The sequence below is a fragment of the Neoarthrinium moseri genome, assembly GCF_022829205.1.
Source record: "Neoarthrinium moseri strain CBS 164.80 chromosome Unknown scaffold100_Wmoseri_CBS_16480, whole genome shotgun sequence".
NCBI lineage: Eukaryota > Fungi > Ascomycota > Sordariomycetes > Amphisphaeriales > Apiosporaceae > Neoarthrinium > Neoarthrinium moseri.
Window position 1 is genome coordinate 1822 of NW_026055214.1, and position 13924 is coordinate 15745.

Below are 13924 nucleotides of genomic sequence, written 5' to 3' on the forward strand. Positions count from 1 at the left end.
TGATGACTTACTCCGATGTAATACTCGATCGAGATTTCTAGCACTGCGATACTGAGTAACATGTTGATAACTAGGCACAGTATAAATGAACCAGTCAACCCCCCCCTCCTCCTCCTCCTCCTCCTAGGCTGATTGCACGCGACACATCCCGGGGAGTATTGAGAAGCGGTCGTTGCTCAGCAAAACCTTCGAAACCCCTTCCAGGTTCTCTCGTCCCTATCCAGGGGACTTTGAATACATCGAAAACCACGTTTGTAGAATTGCCGTGAGAAAAGCCCCGTTCTCATTGTACGACAAGCCATTCATGAATTGCAACGAGCATGGGGGTTGGGGAGGTGGACCGACAGTGTAACATAAGAGCTGTTGGCACTGTGCACCACCTGCGGCTGGAGTGTTCATCGGCCCCCTCGGCCCCTTGGCCCAAGCTCGTGCATGGCGCGGCCTTGGAAGGCTGGACGGCAAGGCACTAGGCAGGAAGGCAGGAAGGCAGGAAGGCAGACACCCGTGACGACGGCTGGGGCGGCCTGTGGACCTGGAGCTCACCCAAAGGGACCCCCCGTCCAGCTGAAGCTAAGTACGTTACTGGCAGCACCCAACCACTAAACTACAGCGCCAGCTCCCACCTACCCATCTATCCAACATCCATCCATCCATCTATCCGTCCTCCCAGCAGTCGACGACTCCCCATCCCATTCCCCGGATTGCCCTCACTGCGCTGCACCATCTCGCGACACATCCGATTCCTTGTCCCATAACCCCCCTGGCCCACTGCTGTTCAGCTCGTCGCGTTGCCGCCGCCGCCGCCGCACCGCAGACCATGGATCACCGACCGCAACACTGGGGCCGTGTAAGCTCTCCCGCCGCCCTGCCCACCCCATGCTGCACCGAGAAGAAGCTGACCTTTCTCCCCTCCTCCTCCCCAGCCCAGAGACGACGTCTACGGCGCCTACGATGCCTCCTACATGCGGCCCAACGGCCCGACCACGCACACACAGTCCCCGGTCGTCACAGGCACGTCCGTCGTCGCTCTGAAGTTCAAGGACGGCGTCGTCATTGCCGCCGATAACCTGGGTATGCAAAACCTCGTGGCACACGCATATACACACATACAATATATATGCGTTGCGAGCACTCTCTCTCTCTCTCTCTCACACACACACACACAAGTTCTTGGGGAACACGGCTGCTGACTTTTGCCCCTCTTCCTCTCCCACCAGCATCCTACGGCTCCCTCGCGCGCTTCCCCGACGTCAAGCGCCTGCGCACCTTTGCCGGCACCTCGGTCGTCGGCTTCGGCGGCGACGTCTCGGACATGCAGTACCTCGACCGCCACCTGCAGGAGCTGGCCATCGACGAGAACTACACGTCCGAGAAGGGCCACACCCTCAACGCCCGCAACCTGCACAAGTACCTGGCCAACCTGCTCTACCACCGCCGCTCCAAGTTCGACCCCCTGTGGAACCACCTGCTGGTCGCCGGCCTCGACGAGGACGACAAGCCCTTCCTCGCCGCCGCCGACCTGCTCGGCACCACCTTCACCAGCCCCAGTCTGGCCACCGGCTACGGCGAGATGCTCGCCCAGCCCATCATGCGCCGCTACGCCAAGGACGAGGAGGCCGCCGCCCAGCTGACCCGCGACCAGGCCGTCGACATCGTCAAGGAGTGCATGAAGGTCCTCTTCTACCGCGACGCACGCTCCCTCGACACCTACAGCATCGCCGTCGTCACCAAGCAGGGCATCGACCTGAAGGAGGACGTCAAGCTCGAGAACCAGAGCTGGGCCTTTGCAGATAGGATCAAGGGCTACGGCACGCAGACGGTCTAGAGAAGGCAGAAACCCTCCAAGAGTCGATTGTGGACGGCGGATGGCGGTTGGCGGATGGTGGATGGTGGATGATGCGGCATGGGCGAGAGGAACGGCGCCCCCCGTCAAGATGGCAGGAATAAACCGCGGGGTTTGTGTTAGATCATCCCTCTGGGCAGCGGCTGGGATAATGACCTCGTAAACAGGCATGGCGTTCATGGCATGACGTGTACCAATAGAGCGAATACAAACGACCGAGTTCGCAGCATGCCTTCTCCCGTGCCGACATGGGCTCGTTGTGGCGCCTTGTCTAATGCTGACCTGACTGCAGATAGCGTGCTCAAGGGGACCAGGTAGAGGGGTGTGTCTCGTTGCCAGCTCATGCGTAGGGCTTTGTGTGACTGCGTCGGGAGAGCTAGCTCCCTACAGCTTGTCACAATATCGTCGTCAGGCCGAGGTGGTTGGGTTGAGACTGGCTATTAGATACCCGCTATCTACATACGAAGGAGTTATCGATCCAGTTGCACAACTTGAGTAATTGTATCATGTATGTAGTGCCGCATCAAGGGGGGCCGACAGGTTTGCGATCTCGGGCCAAGCGGAAGCCAGAACGGCGGAACCCAGCAGTTGGTTTCACGCGACCTATCGTCCCCTCACAACATTGAACGGAACGTACTGCTCCTCGTTGTTCTTGGGCAGTTCCTTGGCAGCATCGTGTTACACATTGAAGAAGAAAAACCATTTAAAAAAAAAAAAACCGGATACCATAGGACATGTAATTTCATATCAAAAAAACATCTTCTCATTGCATGAACTTGAGCCATGTCTCTACTACATGATCATGGACCCCAACTATATCGTAGGTCTTATCTACCCCTCGCCATTGGCCATGTCCACGCTTTTCATTCATCATGAACCCGTGAACTCGAATTAATAACAGATGCGCCAGTGACAGGTGTATGCTTCTCTCGGCCTTGCTTCCCTTTTTGTCTTGTCTAGCTCAGCGCTCTTACGCTGGTGCGACGGCTGAGTCGTGCCGACTGAACCAACATTTCTTTATTCCTTTTACGGCCAACTCCATTGCGAAAAAGGCACCCAGTTTTATATTTGTACAAGCAATGCCCGTCTTACTCGACAGTGACCGACTTGGCCAAGTTACGGGGGAAGTCGACGTTCAGGCCCTCCATGACAGCCAGCCAGTAGGCAATCAGCTGCAGAGGGATGACGTTCAGAAGACCCTGCAAGCAGTCGACGGTCTTGGGGACCTCGATCTTCTCGGCCTGGTTGGCCTGGAACTCCTCGTCGCTGGGGTTGCAGATGACAATGGGCTTGCCGCCACGAGCAGTGACTGTAATTTGTGTTAGAACCTAAGCTTCTACGGCAACAGTGCTATCTTTTAGGAGGGGGACATACCTTGCTGATAAGCGTTGAGCGATTTCTTGAAGAGATCGTCACGGGTCAAGATCATGATGATGGGAAGCTCCTCATCGACAAGAGCCAAGACACCGTGCTTCAGCTCACCAGACATGACAGCCTCGCAGTGAAGGTAGGAAATTTCCTTGATCTTCAGGGCACCCTCAAGAGCGGTGGAGAACTGGCTGCCACGGCCGAGCAGCAGCAGCGACTTTTGGTTCTTGAAGGTCTTGGCGCAAAGCTCCTTGATGGGCTGGTCAAGCTCGAGGATCTGCTTGATCTGCTGCGAGATCTTGCCGAGACCCTCCATGATCTCGACCCGCCTCTGGGCCTTGGATGCGCGGTCCTCGCTAAGCGACAGGGCAAACATGACCATGGCGATAAACTGGGAGGTGTAGGCCTTGGTGGAGGCAACACCAATCTCGGGACCAGCGTTGACGTGGACACCGCAGTGGGTGAGGAGCGAGATGGAGGAACCGACAACGTTGACGATACCGACAGTCAGGGCACCGCGCTCCAGGCAGTATCGGAGGGCCATCAACGAGTCGGCAGTCTCACCAGACTGCGAGACGAACACACAGGTGTCGTCACGGAAGACAGGGGCCTGTCGGTCAAGGAAGTCCGACGCCAGCTCGACGGCAATGGGGATCTCGGCGAGCTCCTCGAAGATACCGCGGACGGCCATGCAAGAGTGGTAACTCGTACCGCAGGCAATGAAGATGATGCGTCGGCATCGCCGGATGGTGGCAATGTACGACTTGAGGCCACCGAGGGTGACGGTCTTGTTGTCCGTGTCCAGACGTCCTCGCATGGTGTTGACGACGGACTCGGGCTGCTCGAAGATCTCCTTCTGCATGAAGTGGTCGAACTTGCCCTTCATGATCTCCTGAAGCTCCAGCTCGAGGGTCTGGATGGTTCGGACGTTGGAGCTGCCGTCGGCCTTCTTGAGACGGTGGATGTTCAGGGAGCCCTCGTGGATGTGGGCAATGTCGTCGTCCTCCAGGTACATGACCTTCTTGGTGTGCTCAATGATGGCAGCGGGGTCGGAGGAGAGGAAGAACTCGGCGGGCATGGGCATGCCGTCGTCGGTCATGAAGGCGCGGGATTGCGAGCGGTGGAGGAGCGACTTGTCAGGGGCCGTCAGCATGGCGTTGTTGGGGGACAAGAAGTTGCCCGAGGTCTTCTGGAGAGCAGCATTCTGGGAGGCGGCCTCAGCGGGGAGGGCACCCTCCTCCGAGTACTCAACATCGACGAAATCGACCTTCATGCGCTTCTGGGTCTTGACACCGATGACAAGGGGAGAACCCTTGCGGGCGGCAACCACCTCGTGGGGGTAGTGAACCGACTTGATCAACAGACCGTAGGCACCCTCAAGCTCGTTGATGACGGCTTTTGCGAGGTCGACGAGGCCAATGGTCGGGTGCTGGTCGTAGATGTACTTGAGGAGCTTGGCAATGCACTCAGTGTCGGTCTCGGTCTCGAACTTCAGGCCCTTGGCGTTGAGCAGAGTCTTGAGCTCCTTGTAGTTGGTGATGATACCGTTGTGCACGACCGAGAACTCCCAGGTGGGGTCGGATCTGTTCACCACAGTGCGGTTAGAAAACAGGTGCGTTCGCGTAAGCTTTGTGGAGGACAGCGCTCCCCCATTGAGAGGCCGCGTCACATAAAGAAAATGCGGAAAAGGGAATCAAAGAAGGCTCATTTACCGGTGGGGATGGCAGTTCAGCCGGGAGGGGGGACCGTGGGTGGCCCATCGAGTGTGGGCAATGCCGGCATGTGAGTCGAAGACCTTGGTGAGATCTGGCTTTTCCTCCTCGATGAGAGCCTTGAGCTTAGCGACCTTGCCAACCTCCTTGAAGGCGAATACTGTGTTCTTCTTGTCACCGTCGACGGCCAGACCAGCGGAGTCGTAGCCACGGTACTCGAGACGGGACAGGCCTGGGGGGTGGGCGATCGGGTTAGCTACCGACCGTCGACTCCAAAGAGGACCCCGCGAAGGGAATTCAGAAGGGGTAGGGCGTCAGGTGTAGAACTCACCATTGACGAGGGTGTCGAGGATGAACTTGCGGTCCTTCTCCACCAGGTAGTTCACGTAACCAAAGATGCCACTATGGCGAATCTGTTAGCATGGCAGCTCCCTTCTTGGAACGGAGTGGGATCCGGGGGGGTTGCTCGACGTGGGAGGGAGCGATCAGACTCGTCCACTCGTCGCGGCGGGCGGCCACAGAAGGCTCGAGCAGAGGTCAAGAGGTCAAGACTGCCGTCGAGCAGAAACGGCGGGATGGGGGGAGGGGGCACCAATTGGAGGCTGTTGCTGCTCTTGTTCTACGTACCACATGTTGTCGGCGGTCTGGCAAGTGAGCTTTGGCTGCAAATTGGGTATGGGCGGGTGGACGGGTGGAAAAGAGTCGGCGAGGTGGGAGTGTTTTGCTCAGCGCAGTCTAATCCACTGCTGTTTCCTCGGGGCAAGGAAGGGTATCAAGAGAAAACGAAAGTAGGGCGGATTGAGTTCGGATGACAGCAGTAGAAGAGGGAGCAGAATAGATCAAAGTTCGCACAAAGCTGGACGGGGGCGGGCGGCGGGCGTATTTAATGGGCTTTGAGCGCGGAGTCTTGAGCCTTGATGAATCTCGTCTCCAATGGCGGGGAGCCGTGCCATTGCCAGAGTCTCTTTGTGTCGACGCTCATGGCTCGCTCCCCTTTAGCAGCCCGCCAACGAGCTCGCTGATGGGGTTTCAAGGTGGGTGATGGCCAGGCTTGGCCCCCCGCCCATCCCATGCATCCCTGCAAGCCCCCATGTACCTGGCTCGTACCCGACGCTCTTTTCCTTCTCCTCCTCTGCTGAGTGCTTCAGGTTGAGGCTGGCTTTTCGGGCCTCCCAGTGGCCTGCACGGTTTGTCTTCTAGACCAAGTGCAAACCCGTCATCTGGTACGTCCGGATCAATGACGGGCCATCTTGTTGGAAACAACAGGGCCCGAGCAGAGGACCTAACTCTGTCTCTCACAAGCACGCCCAGGTGAAGAAAGGGTACGAGTTGAGTTACTTACCTACCGTACATACTGTCGTGTTGTGTACTATGTAGAGAAGGGCGGTGACCCCGGTAACTGTGGTGCGAATCTAGGCCTGCCATTGGACGTTGAGAAAACCAACACCAGAGAGCTGTTTTTCTCCCCTACCGACACCAGCTTACACAGTCCACGGGCTATTCTCATTAGACTTTGACCCTTCAAAGAGTCTACGCGGCTTGATATCCACTGCGCGGCTGCAATTGACTCGTGTTATTATTCAACTCTTTGTCCTAGTGACACTTCTTGGGCTTTCATTTTTTTTTCTTGGGCCCCCTTCACATGCTGCCCTAACTCACAAGGCCGCCTCGTTACCGCCTCCACCGCAGCCAGCCCTCCTCCATTCAGCTCAGGAGCTGACGTCGGCGCTGAGAGCATAACTACCTAGATACAGGTACCTAGACACGGATACCTATCTCAAGCACAGGGGTACCTAACGGTGCCATGCCAATAAGGACAAGGGTAGTTTTACTTTAATCCTCTAATTCAAAGACGATGATGTCTTTGTGTAGAAACCCTTGGGTTTCCCGGTCTGGTATTCGCGCCAATGGAGATTCAAGACAACTCCGAATACCGCTCACGCCCTGTTGTTGACCATGGCAGGGCCAGCGACAGACGGGCTAGCTCCTGGGGGCCGTACACGCCGGTACTTCGCCAGCGATGGGATGTTTCCAGGATGGGGGCGCTGCACATCGTGGCGCTGCCGGAGCTGGGCAGCAACCCTGGTCCGCATAGGTACCCAGGTAGCATCAGACGCTGTGGATCATCGTCATCCATCCGAACTCTGAACAACGACCAACGGCATGCACATGCTCGGAAATCTCATGGCTGTACCGTGGTAACCTGGTAGTTCGTTCAGCGTTCCGGTAGCCGCTCGCCGCCAACTGGATACCAACAATGCCATGCCACCGACAGTGACTGGGTTCGAGCCGCCGGCAGAAGGAATTGCCTACTTTGCAGCATCCGGCCCGTCTCTTGCATCAGCTGATTCTAGTCTCACTAATCGGATTCCATTAGCATAGGTTTTCCCTCCAAAGGCTTCTAAAGTCCAACGTGGGACGGTGGCTGGTGGGCATCCCGCCTGGAGGACACTTACCTTAGCTAGTTGGCCACTGCTGGCTCCAGAAAAGTCTGTTGTCCCAACGCTTAATTATTACGAGCAGAAGGGGGGACCCGGTCCCCAATGTTGTTCCCGTATCCGCGTGCAGATCTCGTGGGCTAACGCCGTGCCGGCTGAGATCTCATAATTCTTCCCATGCGCACCGCGCGACGCCTGTCTACAGCAGATACAGGACAAGCTCCCGTCCCCAGGCCCCCAGGGTAGGTCATACGAGGTCCGCGGTGGCACCTGTGTGCTCTGCTAGGCAATGCTTCCGATGCTAACCCCTATCCATCCGGCCATGTTGACGTCGTTCCCGTCTTCCCTACGTCGTGTTCACTGCCCCCGGTGCCTTGCTTTAGCGCACTCTCCCACCTTGCCCACCACGAGAAAAAGGAGGCTCCATTCGTGGGGATCGCCCGCGCGACCAGGTGCATCCTGCCTGCAGCGCTCTCGGCTCACCCTTCGCAATGCGAGAATTCCCTGGTACAGCCTCAAACATAGGGGGCACACGCAGCTAGTTCTGAGTGCTAGCGCCCTAAGAATAGCACCCCTAGTTGCCTTAGCACCGACCCTGCATGCTTCGGGAACAATTCTGATGTCAGATGGCAAGGGTGGCCATCGGCGTGCCCTATCGTCACCAAAACATCCCCCGAAGTTTCATCACGACATCAATGCAGGTTCCTCCGGGGAGGGAACAGGGACCAACAACACTCCTTTGGGGGACTGTGTGACTACACGCAGGGCCGCACGTGAAATCTGACCACTCTCATTTCCTCTTTGCTCAGATCATGTTTGTGAAGTGTACAGTATCACCTCTCATCTTTCATCTCATGACGATGCCGGCGTCACTCATGTATTCCTGCCTGGCCAATCCGAGGACCTGCATGGCTACCGCACAAAAGCTTGTCGATCCTGTTCGTCAGCTTGACTACCGCCGTACAGGTATTGCACAGCTAGGCAAACTAGGGTCTAGGGGTGGCAGGGCTGGAACAGAAGGCGGTGGCTTGTCTGGCGATAACGTCCTGCCGAAAGACCGGCCTTACCCTTCTAGGCCTTAGCTCGCCGACACAATTGTTGAACTGGTCCGCCATCAGTAAACTCACGATACGGCCTCAGCTGTGCAGGCAGCCAGGCGCCACAGCAACCAGTTGCCACGATCAAAACCACTCGGGCTCTCATTGATGTCCTCAGGGATGTTCACACCAAACAAACTGACGTCCACATGTGCTATATTGGGACAGTATAGTGTACGGCGCCCAACCCATCTACTCATGGTCCTGTCCTTTCATGCGTCGTAAGGAATCATGTTCGCGACCGGTGCTGTACTCTTAGGATCACCATTGGGGGCTCGAGAGTGTTGTTTTTGTTGTTGTCGTTAGTGCCCACTCGCGTTGAGGTTCTCTACCTCACCGCTACCAGCTCCAGAAGTATCCACAATTGCGACGGTGTTTGACACAAACACCCATGCTAGACTATCGAAACCAGTTGATCGACCCTTCTTATAGAAAGCCTTGTCGCCGCCCATGGTAGGCTGCGAAGACCAATAAGCAGCCCAGCCCTTTGTTGTGCCTAGTTGAGAGAATGTAACAGGCTTACTTTGAATCGTATACTCAGTAGCGATGGAGTAATAGCGGTCATCATCAGCAGGCGGTCACTCTTCTGCGAAAAGGTCCACACGATATTTTCGAGACAACTACAGAGTGAAGAGTGTCAACGGGGAAAGATACAAAGCACTATTACCAGCTGTCGCGGTCTTGCGAGCTATAGAAAGCCATGCTCACGCGCTTCTGCATATATAGTTGAAAGTGGAGACAGCTGAGGACAGCTGGCTCTAATTGCAGCAGCCGGCGCTAGTATATACTTGGCCACAGTATTCACTTGGCCAGCCCTCACCGAAGACTCACCGTCACACCAGCCATAAAAAGAAGAGGTAAAGAATGGTAAGATAAGTCGGAGCCTATCTGAAACATTTGTTCAACTTCTATCACAACTTAAAAAGAGAGAGTCTACGTCAGAAGCTGTCCAAATCACCTGCTCTATATTAACAGCATTCAGAAATTCGCCCGAGACAGCACTGACAGCACTGACAGTCCCAAGGTCTCTCGAGGCGGCCAAAATAGCACAGCGGAATGGAAGCGTAACCTGTGTTGGTAGTTTACACTTGTACAGCGGAAAGAGGGGAAGGCGCAACCTGACCTCGTAGTTTACACTTAGTATTACATCGAGGTTTCATTATGCGTAGCCATGCCTCCCTAACTGTCATATCTGGCTGCCGTCCGTAACCCTGAATATCAGCTCGTCCCTGACTCCTGGTGATACCCCCCTCCTACAATTTCTGATACTCAAGCTTACCCTCGAGCTTCTTTGCCTCTGCCAGCTTTCTTACGGCCTTGTTGAAATCATCTTGGTTGATCGAGTCGCGGTAGTCCTTGATGGCGAACAAGCCACTTAAGTCACGTGTTAGTCATTTACTTTCTTCGTGTGTTCGTGGGCAGTCAAGGGGACCATACGCTTCTGTGACGATATTCCGCAAGTCTGCACCGTTCAAGCCGTCGCTCATCTTGACCACACTCTCGAAATCGATGTCTCCATCCGTGACCACGCCAGAGGCGTGGATCTTCAGGATCTCCAAGCGTCCGACCTCGTTGGGCAACGGGATTTCGAGTTTACGGTCTAGACGTCCAGCACGGAGTAAGGCGGGGTCCAGGGTGTCGGGTCGGTTGGTCGCCATGATGATTTTGGTCTTGCCCAGGTAGTCAAACCCGTCGAGTTGGTTGAGGAGCTCCATCAGCGTGCGCTGAATCTCTCGATCTGCACTGGTGCCCTCGGAGAATCTTCGTCCACCGATGGCGTCGATCTCGTCCATGAAGATGATACAGGGCTCGTGTTCCTTGGCGTAGCCGAACATTTCTCGTATCAGCCTGGCCGACTCTCCGATGTACTTGTCCACGATGGCCGACGAGACAACTAGAAGAGAAGTTTCAGCGTTAGTGAATACGAAGCAGGCGGTAGCCATGAGCAAAGGAGGAGCGTACCCTTCAGGAAGTTGGTCTCGAGGCTGCTGGCGACGGCTCTCGCCAGAAGTGTCTTTCCGGTGCCGGGGGGTCCGTAAAGCAAGACACCCTTGGGCGGCTTGATGCCGACTCTGAGGAAGAGCTCCGGGTTCTTCAGCGGCAGCTCGATGACTTCTCTCAGCTCTCGAATCTGGTCGTTCAAGCCACCAATACCAGCGAAGCTGACCTGGCCCGGATCCTCCAGTGACATGTTGTAGACGAGAGGGTCGACCTCGCGCGGCAGCATGCGCATGATGGTCAGTGTTGTCATGTCGAGCGCCACACGCGTTCCCTGCTTCAGCTTGACCTTGTCGACCTTTGACCGGCAGCCGACAACGTATCGGGGGCCTGATGAGGCCTTGACGATAACTGTGCGCCACACGAAACCGGGTCAGTATCACCGTTCGTAGGGGTATGGGAGTTGGGAAACGAAGCCGGGGCGAGGTCACCGTGACGGGGGAGAGAGGAGGGGGGACAGGATGTACTGACATCTCTCATCATCCAGCTGCTTCAACACCTCGCCAATGATCTGGCCCACGCTCTGCAGGGCCTTGATGTTCTCCTCGGTCTGGTCAAAGTCCTTGGCCAGGCCCTTGATCTCTAAGCGCAAGGCCTTGAGCTTTGCCTCCCACTCGCGCGACTCGATGAGCTTGGTCCGAAGGGACTGGAGCGCATGATCCCGCTCTTGGTCGGAGGCCATGGCGGATGTGTGGGAATGGACGGATGGAGGGGAGCCCGGCTCGTCGATCGGCGGGGAGGGAGGATGATGATGACTGTGGCGGCAGTCGGATGAGGTTGCGGTTTGAGCGTGGGTCGGGCGGCTTCTGGTGGTGGTGGTGGTGGATGGGTAGGTGGTCGCTAGAGGTACAAGGTGCCGAGATGGGTTTGTGGCAGGGTGAGGGTCTGTCTCTATGAGGTTCCAAACGGGAGCTTGGACAGCGGCAGCGGCAGTGGCAGTGACTGGAGTGAGGTGAGGCTGGCCCGAAGCTGTCGGGTGCTGGTGCTGGTGCTGCTGGCGCTCTCTGGTGGTGCTCTGGCGCTGATGCAGCTTGTCCGTTGCCTTGCAGAGTGGGTCGGAGCTCCCCCGGGCCAATCCCGATCCGCCCTAACCCCTATGCCTGGGCCTGAAGCCCATGGAAGCCAAGTGCCAAGTGCCGCCTCACAGTGCGGGTCGTCGCCGCTGCGATTGAGCGAGGTACAGCAGCTAACTTACGGTAGATCTCAGCCAGCTAAAGTTGGAGAGGTGCAAAGAGAGACGCTGAGAGACAGGACAGGATCTCAACAGCTAATCGCCAACCACCGACTCGATTTGCTTGGTCTGGGCCATAGCTACATACGATACGATACGTTCCTCCAACACACGTGGTCAAGGCCACAAACAATAGCTGTAGCTGTAATCGCATCTGTAGCTGCCAGTCTACCGACGTCTCGCGCTCGCATACCGAGGGCATCCTCGTCCTCGCTGACGATGGCCGGGCTGGTAGGCTATGAGAGCAGTGACGAAGAGACCGACGAGATTGTGTCCCAGCCCGTTCAAGAGGTACGAGTGCCCTTTTGGAATTGGAAGCAGACCTCATCCCGCACCAGCGTAGAGCAGCGGGCAGCACTGATTCGAATGAGGCCAGTCGTCCGAGCCGATAGTCCATGTCCCGGCCGAACCCACCACAGGCCCGGGTAAGTATCAACCCACCATCTCTGAGCAGCATCTCAGCTCATGCGAGGCAGATGTCAAACCACCGCGTGGGCCAGCTCACGCTGCGCCTCCCTCTGCTGAGCAGTCCGGCATGATTGGGCCCGTGCTACACCCGGCAGAAGAATCAAATCCCAGCTTCCCTCCCCTGGAGGATGCACCCATGGAGGACGAAGCACCAGCGCTGCCTCCCGGGTCGCCCTACTCAGCAAACCGCGCTCTGCTACGCAACCTCACCCTCCCAAGCGTGCCCAACATGGACATTCCACCCTCCCCTCCGGGGTCCCCTCCTCCCGGAACGAACAAGAAGTTCGAGCAGTTCCTCGAACTCAAGAAGAAAGGCGTGCACTTCAACTCCAAGATTGCGCAGTCCTCGGCGCTGAAGAACCCCGGCCTCATGGACAAGCTACTGAACTTTGCCGAGGTCGACCAGAAGGGTCAGTACAGCACGACCTTGGCACCTGATCTGTGGGAGCCAAACGTGTTTCCCAAAGCAGCGTATAAGGAGCAGCTGCGCCAGAGCCAGACTGAAGTTGGGAAGGCCAAGGCGAGGGCGAAAGGAGGTCCAGTTGAATTTGTGGGAGCTAGTGGTCCAAGTAGTCGAGATGCAACACCCAGTGTCCAGCCGCCTGCGGCCAGTACGGGAAAGCGGAAGACGAGATTCGATACCTGATTCAGTATTGTAAACAGCGTATCAACAAGACGTGAGCCTGTCGATATAATCATGTATCGCCTTGTATGAATAGTTTTCGACAAACACACTTTCTCCCATTTATCGTTCTTATCTATGGATATTCAAGATACCTGCTTGACACCTTTCAACTACACGCACAGGCTTTTCACGTTTACCATCCCCCCTTTGATAGACCTCGAGGCTCGAACGGAATAAACCGCGCGACCCTGTTGAGATCGATAGGCGGCTCTCCCTAGCCCTCTCATTTCTTCGGCTTACCACCAACATCGTCGCTCCTAGGCGTTCGTCAGCACTCACGCGCGCAGAAGGGGAACCGGCCTCGTAAAAGCGCCGGCAGAGCCATCCTACACATACCAGAGCTCCGGCCTCTCCCGGATGAACCTCTCCATCAACTCGGTGCATTCGGCGTGGTCGAGCACGACCACCTCGACGCCCCGCTGCTTGAGGTACGCCTCCCCGCCGACGAAGTTCTTGTTCTCGGCAATGACGACGCGGGAGATGCCAAAGAGCAGGCAAGCTCCGGTGCCTGTAGGTTCAAACGCGGTCAGCCGGGAACTGGTCATCTCCAGGTAGAGCTCTCCACCGGACCACTACGCACACATATCACAGGGCGACAGAGTCGTGTACATGGTGGCGCCCTTGTACAACGAATGGTGCAGGTTGCCCGCATTTGCGAGCGCCGAGGTTTCGCCCTGGCCATTTGAACAACATTAGTTGCGCGTGTCTCCAGGGTAGACAGTTTTCTTGAGGTGAGTTGGGAGAGTCGAAGATGTGTGGGTGGCGTAGCTCACATGCAGGATCGGGACCCCTTCCTGGACCCTTTGGTTGCGTCCGCGTCCGAGGATCTTTCCCTCACTGGACACAAGGACCGCTCCAATCTGAAAGCAGCGTCACTCAGCACATGATATGGTCCGCGGCTGTGGTGCTGGTGGATAATTCACGGAATGTGGTAACAGTAACATACGGGGATGCCGCCCTCTTCGAACCCTAGCCGGGCTTCTTCGAGGGCTATCGCAATAAATTTGGAGTCGTTCATGGTGTATAATAAGGGTATTTATTGTCTTCCAGTCCTGCAGTAGTGATGATGTTTTCGTGATGCTCC

At 56.5% G+C, this 13924-nt stretch overlaps 5 protein-coding genes across 5 annotated transcripts; 2 read left to right on the forward strand and 3 right to left on the reverse strand.

Annotated features, from left to right (window-relative positions):
• Nucleotides 1-817: 817 nt before the first annotated feature.
• JN550_012977 (uncharacterized protein) lies at nt 818-1825 on the forward strand (the record flags this gene model as incomplete). The annotated part of the gene is made up of 3 exons (XM_049311513.1): nt 818-847; nt 924-1071; nt 1218-1825. 3 exons carry the CDS (start codon nt 818-820, stop codon nt 1823-1825), a joined length of 786 nt encoding a protein of 261 aa, XP_049165027.1.
• Nucleotides 1826-2931: 1106 nt separating this feature from the next.
• JN550_012978 (uncharacterized protein) lies at nt 2932-5555 on the reverse strand (the record flags this gene model as incomplete). The annotated part of the gene is made up of 5 exons (XM_049311514.1): nt 2932-3152; nt 3218-4794; nt 4924-5155; nt 5255-5325; nt 5551-5555. 5 exons carry the CDS (start codon nt 5553-5555, stop codon nt 2932-2934), a joined length of 2106 nt encoding a protein of 701 aa, XP_049165028.1.
• Nucleotides 5556-9711: 4156 nt separating this feature from the next.
• On the reverse strand, nt 9712-11138 carry JN550_012979 (uncharacterized protein; the record flags this gene model as incomplete). Its single annotated transcript, XM_049311515.1, has 4 exons — nt 9712-9832; nt 9896-10352; nt 10421-10807; nt 10928-11138. 4 exons carry the CDS (start codon nt 11136-11138, stop codon nt 9712-9714), a joined length of 1176 nt encoding a protein of 391 aa, XP_049165029.1.
• Nucleotides 11139-11906: 768 nt separating this feature from the next.
• On the forward strand, nt 11907-12801 carry JN550_012980 (uncharacterized protein; the record flags this gene model as incomplete). Its single annotated transcript, XM_049311516.1, has 3 exons — nt 11907-11978; nt 12064-12112; nt 12164-12801. The coding sequence occupies 3 exons, from the start codon at nt 11907-11909 to the stop codon at nt 12799-12801; spliced, it is 759 nt and encodes a 252-aa protein (XP_049165030.1).
• A 262-nt stretch (nt 12802-13063) lies between these two features.
• JN550_012981 (uncharacterized protein) lies at nt 13064-13858 on the reverse strand (the record flags this gene model as incomplete). The annotated part of the gene is made up of 5 exons (XM_049311517.1): nt 13064-13097; nt 13177-13348; nt 13421-13514; nt 13614-13700; nt 13787-13858. The coding sequence occupies 5 exons, from the start codon at nt 13856-13858 to the stop codon at nt 13064-13066; spliced, it is 459 nt and encodes a 152-aa protein (XP_049165031.1).
• Between the last annotated feature and the right edge of the window lie 66 nt (nt 13859-13924).